General features: G+C 34.9%; 1 protein-coding gene across 1 annotated transcript; it reads left to right on the forward strand.

Annotated features, from left to right (window-relative positions):
* The first annotated feature begins 1,880 nt into the window (after window positions 1–1,880).
* LOC130992878 (putative nuclear RNA export factor SDE5) lies at window positions 1,881–8,995 on the forward strand. The gene is made up of 12 exons (XM_057917637.1): window positions 1,881–2,134; window positions 2,231–2,985; window positions 3,814–3,839; window positions 4,619–4,696; window positions 5,029–5,096; window positions 5,208–5,449; window positions 6,243–6,328; window positions 6,545–6,601; window positions 7,491–7,558; window positions 7,644–7,744; window positions 7,851–7,918; window positions 8,711–8,995. The coding sequence occupies exons 2-12, from the start codon at window positions 2,442–2,444 to the stop codon at window positions 8,825–8,827; spliced, it is 1,455 nt and encodes a 484-aa protein (XP_057773620.1). The 5' UTR covers window positions 1,881–2,134; window positions 2,231–2,441; the 3' UTR covers window positions 8,828–8,995.
* The last annotated feature ends 858 nt before the right edge of the window (window positions 8,996–9,853 follow it).

Here is a 9,853-nt window from a genome sequence, read left to right on the forward strand (position 1 = left end):
TTAGGTACCACTCGTAGATCCAAGAGGTAGTTCCGGAACCATACAGCCTCCTTAGCAGCTTCAGAAGCATCTACATATTCGGTTTCCATGGTGGAGTCTGCAATACATTTCTGCTTTGCACTCCGCCATGATACGGCTCCACCTCCCAAGGTAAACACATAGCCAGAGGTAGATCTCTTCTCATCCCGGTCAGCCTGGAAATCTGAATCGGTGTAACCCAAAGGAGATAGACTGTCTGATTGGTAAACTAGCCTATAATCTCGAGTCCTCTTCAGGTACTTGAGAATATGCTTTACCGCAGTCCAGTGTCTTGGTCCAGGGTTTGACTGATATCTTGCAACCATCTCACTGTGGTCCTATCAATACGTTATGACGTACCAGTATAGATAAGTAGTCAAGACAAACTACTTCCATCTATACCGCAGCCTAAACCAATAACTTGTCCTAGAGTTATTTCGGCTGTGATTATATTATATCTCTTAAGGTTATTCCAATTATATGGTCTTCTGTGATCTACAACACACCATATAATCTACTTATATAGAGATAAAGAACATACATATGCAATCATGAACACAATCAGATAGGAGATAAAATAGTGAATACAGGAACCAATGTATACAAGCATAAAAAGTTCTTGCTTTCAGTATACAAATCCAACAATTGAGGATCTTTGTGGAGGTGAAGGAGGACGGGATTGTGGTGGTTGTTGGATTGATTTGATGGTGGTGGAATTCTGCGAATGGTGGTGGTGGTGGCGGGGGGAGGCGGCGGCGGATTGAGGGAGGGAATGGGCGGCGAAGGGGCGGCGCCAGTGGTGTTGGCAGGGTAAGGCGACGGTGGGTTGCGGGAGGGGGATAAGGGTTTGAGGAAGATGATGATGATTTGGAATTTTTTTATTTTTTATTTTTATTTTTTGCCACATGTAAAAATTATGTTTAGGTGTCAATTCCGGCTGCCAGCTCGTCGATTCCGACTGCCACAGTGGCATTTCCGGCGCCGGCGTAAGAAAAAATCGGTCGTCGGATAAATTTGAGACAAAAACAAAAGGTTAGGTATTTAAAAGTAGAAAAATAAAAATAGGTGCAAAAACCAATTCCGTGTAAACGTTAGGGATTTACAGGTAATTAGCCCAAAAAATAATGATTAATTTTTTTTTGGTGAAATAAGAAAATATGTCCAAGGTGTGCAGTAAAAGTGAAAAAAAAATGTGATCAAGATAAAGAATAATTTTTTAAAATTAAATTAAAATATAAAAAAGTGTAAATGTGACCAAGTACGAGTCTAGTAGCTGCAATTAAGATAAAAATAACATATGGAAAATATTTGAAAAATGGGATCTTGAATTTCTTATTTTTATATACTATTTCAGTTTTTTTTAAAACAATTAACTATTATAGTTAATATATAACATAAAAATAAAATTGGATGAAAATAAAAATCAGCCTAAAAATATTTTTCGATATGCGTGTAACTATGGTTGGAAAAAATAACCAAGGTAGAGCTAATTTCTCTATTAAATGAAAAAAATATTCAAATTTAAATTGAAAAAGTGACCTTGTCACGTGGCAAGATTTCAACAGCGGTATACATTGAAGCAGATGCACTATAGAACGACCCGAAAAGTAAGCTGCAGCGCAGAACATGATCAGCTTTGGGGAAAAAATTGAAAAATATATATCCTTGTTATTTGTGTTGTAGGAATAATAGGGAAAAATATATCCTTATTATTTGTGTTGTAAGCCACTTATTTCTCAAAAACACCAAGTGCTAAAGCCTCACAAGCTTTCCCCATAATAAACTAATCCAATATTGTTGTGGATAGCTCATTGAATAGTCCTTATTTATTGTAACAATTTTGGGCCCATAATAAAACTAAACAAAATGAGAGCCCAACAAAAGTGAAATGAAACAACATAAAATCAAAACAAATAAAACCCCGTAACCTTGCGCCGCATCTCTGTCTCACTCTCTATCTCGCCTGCGTCTTCTCTCTGTTTTCCGTCGGTCGTCGCCCTGCTGTCGCCACTGGGCGGCTTAGCATTTCCTGTCGCCCCAGCTCCGACGGCCTCGTCGCCTCCGTCTGGCGACTCCGTAGAAACTGCATATGCCAAAGTCGCCCCCACCCCAACAGGTAAATCACCTTCAAATTAGACATAGATCTCGTGCAATCGCCTCACCAGTTGAAAATTAGACCATATTTCTCATATCACAAACCTCTTATCGGCAGCGTGTCAGGGACGGTGTTGAAGAAGAACTTCAAACTGGGATGTGTTTGTGAAATAGCTTACGGAAATTTGAGATTAATGTAGGAGGGAAGCATTTCTATTTATAGGGACAAAACTTGGAATTAGCAAATTTATGGGCATCTAAGGATTTTCTGGGTGTGATTGAGGAATATTATCTAGGGTTTTCAATAAACCTTTTTGGTGTGAAGAAGGATGAAAATGGAAATGATTCCTTCGAGTTCTTCATTTACTGATGAAGACCAGAACAATCTAAATATGCTGCTTGAAGCTTTTGGTTCCGTTGTTTCCCTCGAAGACATAGCTTCGTCATACTGCCAAACAGGGCGAAATTTAAATTCGACAGCGGAAATGCTCTGCAAGATGCAAGGTAGCATCTCGAGAACACAAGAGGACCCACAAACCACTGATGGAGTGAGCTCCTCCACCGGCCTCTTGGATAAAGGCCGCATTGTTAAGTTGAATTCGAAAAAGTGTTCGGCATCGATCGGAACTGTATCTGGTGTGATTGGAAAGGACTACATCAACCCTAGACCTCAATCAAAGGGATTAAATGAGAGGTTAAAACCTGTGAAAATAAATTCAAATGATTTTCCAGTTACCGAGATCAGGGGTGAAGAAAATGAGTCAGGAGTTACCTCTCAGGGTCAAGCTATGGACGATGATCTTGGAGAGTTCCTTTATAAAATGCTTGGGAATGGGTTTCAGCTTGACATGGGTGTAATCCAACAAGTTATTGGTGAGTTTTATTGTTCCCACCCTGTTGAGTAGTTTAAAATTTATCTGGAATGTATTGTATCTTCCCCTCACTTAAGACTTTGGAAACTCAGACGAGTTAGAATCTCAAATTCCTTATGCTGGCTCCATAATTTTGTTTCAAGTTTGTAAGTTTATGACATGGATGCGAATGCGGCCTATTCTTGTTCTAGAATTGTTAACTGCTGTCACTAATGGTTATGCTCTGAAACTCTTGATGATTAGTTAACTTGTTCATGTTTAAAAGAATTAGTGGCTTCATCTTATTAAGTAATAAATATTTATACATAAGAGGAATTAATTTTTTACAAAAGTTTAACATGAAAATGTCCCCATTCATGCTATTGAGCTACTCGTTGGCAATAACATTGATCTAAGCTTTGTTTTTAATTAAATTCCAGATATGCAATCTTGTTTTGGTGTATGACTATATCATTTCTAATATGAGTATTTAAAAAATTGTGGCACAGGCCTTTCCCTTTTCATATGACTAATATTTGTCTAGATGATCCTTATCGTATTGTTGCTTCACAATTGTCTTCTCCTTTATGTTCTTAGGAATTATTTTCTATCTTTGGTTATTTTCTATGAATTCAGTATTTTGAACTGCCTATCATGCGAGGAACATAGTGGGTGGTGATAATAATAATAATGATGGACATTGGAATACAGGATATGTGAGGTAGTCCTTGCATTTCTTTTGAGAAGACTTTCTGTAATATTTATGGTTCTTGATGTTTTGGTTATGCATGCTGAATTATTTTGGCTTCCAACAGTTAACATCTCACTCTTCTGTTTTTCTAATATGCAGGCCAATGTGGGTACAATATGCCAATGGTTAGTCTGTTTTGTTAATTGCCATCATTGCTTCTATTGATTGTTTATTCATTTAAATTAGGAAGATGATGCCTTCAGTCAGTGTATACAAAAAGTTTCTGGAGTAAAATGGTTTCTTAATATGTAAAGCCTGAGCTACTCTGAATACAGAAACATGTTTGCCTTTATATATTTCTGAAGGTTGGTATTGATCTTCTCTGAAATCATTCGTCTTAGTAACAAAAGGGGGATATTGCTTGGTAATATAGGGAGAAAAAGGTAGTCTACATTTCCAGATAATGTCCAGCATTCCGTTTGAAACTAGAGTACGAGTAAATCAAGTACAATCTCTAATCATTTTCTGAAAAGACTCGTGCTTTTAGGATACAAAATCAAGCAAAATTTACTTTTATGTTAAATTTAAGACATTGAGTTTGTGTATTATGCATTTCTCCGTAGCAAGATGTGTTTCCAGTCTGAGCTGTATCCATATCTTGTGAGAAGGCTCATGTGGTTGTTTCTAATTAGTGTTCCCAATATCATGTGCTAATAGTTGATATAGTAATTTGTTTAGCATAATTTCAATCAGTCAGTTCTGGTAAAATAAGAATGAAGTAGTTGAACCTTAATTTAGCTGCAGTAAATATTGACTACAAATAGTGGACATTCTCTCTTTGATAGTGCTAATGACGAGCATTATATCAAAGGAAGACCCCTGTTTAAATGTTAAGTGTACGTAACTTTTCTATCCTACCGACAGCTTCTTATTTACTCCATTTATATTCCTAATAATTGTGCAGTGCATTGAAAAACTCCTTGATATATCAGCTGCTACCCTAGAGAAGAGTGATGATGTTATTGGCATAGCAACTGCAAATGTGAGTCCTTATTCAAAATTATTGCTTAAATCTTTTTGCCAACAGCTTCTTCCATTATGATAGAATCTATTGCATCCTGATATCTGGTTTCTAGAGTCAAATCCTATTATGATTTTATTGTAAAAAAAAATCTTGTACATGCAGAGTCAAATCCTTGTATGATTTTATTGTAATTTTTTTTTTGTACATGCTATTGTCAAGTGAACTTTGTTTTACACCTCAACTTATAACAATGTGATGGGTCCACTTATATCAAATAAGTTGATGTGAGCTATCTTATTCTGAATGTGTCTGAAATGTTTCCTTTCCATTTTGTTGCTTCTTTAAACCAGAATATGAACAATATCCATGATGTGGGGTCCACATCTTGTCCAAAGCAATCACAACTTCTTTCTGGAAGGTACAGTTCTTGCTATTGTAATATAGTTGGATGTAAATCATGTATAATAGACTTTCTTCTGTATCTGATAGAAGGTTGTTGATGATATTTTCAAACTTTCAAATTAAAAAGTGATGCTAGTGGAGGAGATCTATCAATGTTACCTCAGACAGAGATGAAAACGAAAGATATGCAAAGAGAAATTTTAGAAGCACTATTTAGTGCGCCTGACAGAGGTCAAGATCATCTTGAACTCACACATCCAGTTAGAACGCATAAGCAGTCGCCCTATGGTCGCGTTGTGGCCAAACCCATGGAAGAGAAAATTGTGGAAGATTTTACTTTTATTACAAGGAAACCGATTAACTATCTAAGTAAGAGTTTTCTTATACCTTTATACTCTTCTGCGTTTTTGTGTTTCTTATCAACTCACTAGTTGTTTGTCTTTGCTCATTCTATCATGTTAGTGATGCAGATAGTAGCTGGCAAAGGCCCAGCTTACTCTTTTGATGTCTTTTATATCTATATGTGTACATGAACTAGCACACTTCAATGGTTGATTATCTCTGCACATGCTGCCTTCGACATTAACTCCACGAGACGCATTCTTCTTTTGTTCTAACATGGATTTTGGTCTTACATTAACAACAGCCGTTCATCTGACTTAGACTATTGATTCCACCTGTGTTATTCAAGAGAAGTTATCTATTTCTACAATAAATTATATTTATGTCTTCTGGATGTAACTTCAGACATCACTTTAGTGTCAGGTTCCTCATCCCACTAATATTACATTCCTGACAATTTATTTTCTATTCTAAATTTTTCATGCCAGTTATGTCAGGGTGCAAAGAAGTTCTGAGGCTTTCTACTATCTTGTGGCTATTAGCCAATTAAGCTATTACACTTTTACAGATGAACTTTGATCTATAAGTACTACCAAATTATTGGACAATGCTCAATGCTTCGGTTTTATGACTGTTCCGAGTAATCGTAAACAATTAACTTTACTTCTGGATTATTTTGTCATCATCTCATAGCTTCTACAGGCCTCAGTGTGTTAGTGAAATGCGTCTTTTGTAGGTTGTGCTTTTGATGAATGTTATTAAGTCAGGTTGTTCATGCTACTATTAATGCATTATGATGCGTGCAAATGTTGTTTATTAGATACTGAAGCAAATGAAGAGAGTTATGATGAATTGCGAAAGGCTGTAATGGAAAATTGGGTTACAATGAAAGAATACTACAAAGCTGTAAGTTTTTGCTTGGTTGTTGCCCTCATTGCACATAAAAACTTTCTCGTTCTGTTATGAACCCTATCATGAGTAGTAACTACTAACTACCATGTTCCCTTGTTGTGCCATTCCTTATGTTACATTATTCCCCCCCCCCCCCCCCCCCGTTTTTTTTGGACAAATATCAAACTGTACTTCATTGTTCCATGGCTAACTATATGTGAGTTTTTGCAGTCTGCCGATGCATTCATCAAACAGGAATTTGAATCTGCTCAAACCCTTCTTGAACAGGTATTTCTATCTATTTATACTAACTTTGCACCTTCGTTTTGCATGGCGCAATGCATAATTAGGTCTCTTTCTGTGGTATCAAAAAATTAAGGGTTAATTATAAATCTGAGCTTCGAAAGCCTTCAATTGAGATTCAACATCGGATAGATATCTAAATCTTAGCTCCAAATCCTTGCAAAATATTAGGAGGGACGAATTTGCTACTAATCAAAAGGTTGAGACATATTTTAGTGCATATATTTGTTGTACATTAATGTTATTGCTACAGCTATATTATTATTATTCGAACATGGTGCTCATTATAATGCTATAAGTGGAAAACTAACATCTTCAAAATTGTTGTGAAATCAAATATACCCTTGTGCAAAGTATGGCGAGTCAATAGTGTCACTTTAGGGTATACATAAGTGTTTAGAAGGGGATGTGGTCATGGATTCTTAACTGCATCCATGAAGGGCCAAGTATTTGTTTACGCTCGAGCATTGTTTATAAGTGCCAAGCATCAGGTATTGGTCCCTCAAATATTTAAATATTATAAGGGTACTTTTGTCATTTGATAATATTTAGTTAAAGCATTAATAAAAATCTACAGAAATTTTACACTCGAGCATTGTTTATTTATTACTAGCACCTTTTTCCTTCTCATTCTGTGCAGTATGACATACTGAAAATAATCCCTTCAGTCTTTACCGGAGTAATTAAAAACACTCTTTATACTCTGCAATGTTTGCTAAATCTTCAAATATATTCTATCATTACTGAAGTACGCACTGTAATGAATAGTAATGTCCTTTAATTGAGGGTCCATCCTTGCCATATAAAATGATTAATCAGAATCCTTTGATTTATATTTATAACCATTATTTATTCGATATGTTGATTGTCTTAGGGTAACTTTTATAAGAGTAAGGCCCGAGAAGCAAATGAAAAATCTGCTCAAAAACTAATTGAGAACAGGTTAGGGCAAATACTTTTTATTGCCTTTTAACATTCCTTGGGTCTTTTGACCACTGATGCCCTATATCTCTGATTTGGTCTGCAGTAACGAGGATGAAGAATATTGTATCAATTTGCATTATCTTGAGCCAAAGGATGCCTTGTACCACATGAGACTTCAACTTACCTCTCTTTGTGGTTTGCCATGTCTGTTGTCATTCTAAACATTTTTTTTTTTTTTTGAGGACATTCTAAACATGTTTTGAATTCTCATTTCACTTGAGTACAAGGTTCTTATACATGGTTTTATCAGGTATTCAGTTCATGAAGGTTGTAGTTGGGACTGGCGGAGACAAGAAAGACGGGCGAAGGAAGCGTCTGGTATGGTTATATTATATATTCACTTAGTTTGGTTCATTTCAGTATTTATTTATATATTTCTCATTTCTGCTGGTATAAATTTTGTTATGGTACATCCAGCCCTGAAAAAACAAAGAAAATTCTAATGTAGTCATAAGTCCTAATGTTTCGTATCCTAAAGTATGTTTTGAAGAGTATACTTCCTGAAGCCCTTGGTATATTAACTCCGAATCAGGGTATGGATTTTATGTGTTTAGTTAGAAATTGAATATTAATAGGGTTTGGGTTTGGGTTTAGGTTTTAGAGTTTAGGAGATGATTCTGATTAGAGATGACTCTTTTCCACCTAAGCTGGAAACACACATAATTACTCTAACGTAATATAGGGTTGACTATTTCCTTCCACAATCATATATTATCATGTAAAGCAGGCCTTTGTGAAAGAGATAATTCGTAACCAAATAAAACGAAACGAGTTTCCCTTGTGTAGAAGTATTAGACATAAAGCACTGATTTAGAAAATAGTATTTTGCTCACTTTCTATAAGCTGGAAACACACATAATTACTCAAAAGTAAAATCGCCAGGTACAATTATGCCTGAGAATATTGAGCTATCTCCAATAAATGTGTACTGACTTTATTATTATTATTATTAGTCTTCATCTATGCTTGAGAATATTGAGCTATCTCCAATATATGTGTACTGATTATTATTTATTTATTTTTTAATTTTTTCTGATTATGAAACAAATGTCTTAGTCAACATTCTTCATTTATGCATTATAACGTTGATGTTACACTTCCGGGCCACAGATTACCAAGCTTTTGGAAGAGGAGGGTATTCCTTGGACTGAAGAAGGAAATGGATGGACAATTTCAATCCGAGTTGACGAGATTGATCATAGTAAATTGAGTTTTGCAAACAAGTGAGCGATCACGAGAATTTCGATATACACCCTCCATCCTACAATTTAATAGACCATATTTTCTTATTTGGACGTCCCAATTTAATAGGCTAATTCCTAAAATGGAAAGTCAATATATAACAAATATCCTCATATAACTCATTATTTATAAAAAACTAGTTTTTAATAAAAATGATTATTGTATTGTGAGTGGAGAAAGAGTCTCAATTAAAAAGTAGTGTTTATTATGATAATCAATTGCTAGATAGTTTCTAAAAATGAAAATGGACTAACTTTTGTGGATATTCCAAAATGGCAAAAGAAACTACTCCCTCTGTCCCACTATTTTGGTCCCTTATTTCATTTTGAGATGTCCTAAAAAGATAGTCCACTTTTCTAATTAATACTGTATAAAAATATTGTTTTTACTAAATTAATCTTATTTAATGCTTCACTTAAATGTGAAAAAGATGTGTGAAAATAATAAATAAGGGTATAAAAGATAAAAATATAAAAATTAAATATATTTTCTTAATATGTGTGAAAAATGGGAGGGGACTAAAATGGTGGGACGGAGGGAGTATTTTTTTTTTTTTTTTGCTTGGACGAAAAGAGTATTAAAAGGCCAATATTCTCTCAAAGAATGGCATAAATCCGATCTTTTCCATCTCAAGATAGACATAAAGCTATCGGTTTTAAGTTTTAACTCTTTCAAAATATTTGCATGCATAGAAATAGAGATATAATTAGATTCCTTCATAATTTTAAAAAAATTGAAGACAAATTAAGTCTTATTATGTATATAACATAAACGATATCTCTTCATCTCATTCTTATTATTCATGTATATTACATAAGCTCTAGCAATAGAGAGACATTCAATTTAGGAAGTTCATTTTGACAGCGAGAGATAGAGTGAGGGAGAGAAAGATTATTCTAGAGAGAAATGAAGAGTCTATTTGAAGTTCATTCATGGCGTGAGAGAGAGAGAGAGAGAGAGAGAGAGAGAGAATATTGAAGTTCATTTAGACGATTAATGTTAGTGTCATTT

Source organism: Salvia miltiorrhiza, chromosome 7 (assembly GCF_028751815.1).
Source record: "Salvia miltiorrhiza cultivar Shanhuang (shh) chromosome 7, IMPLAD_Smil_shh, whole genome shotgun sequence".
NCBI lineage: Eukaryota > Viridiplantae > Streptophyta > Magnoliopsida > Lamiales > Lamiaceae > Salvia > Salvia miltiorrhiza.

Excerpts from the sequence above, each read along its gene's own strand:
- LOC130992878 (XM_057917637.1), top strand. The coding sequence starts at position 2,442 with ATGAAAATGGAAATGATTCCTTCGAGTTCTTCATTTACTGATGAAGAC. Across the intron at positions 5,097-5,207 it reads TCACAACTTCTTTCTGGAAG|TGATGCTAGTGGAGGAGATC; the intron begins GTACAGTTCTTG and ends CAAATTAAAAAG. Across the intron at positions 7,559-7,643 it reads CAAAAACTAATTGAGAACAG|TAACGAGGATGAAGAATATT; the intron begins GTTAGGGCAAAT and ends TTTGGTCTGCAG.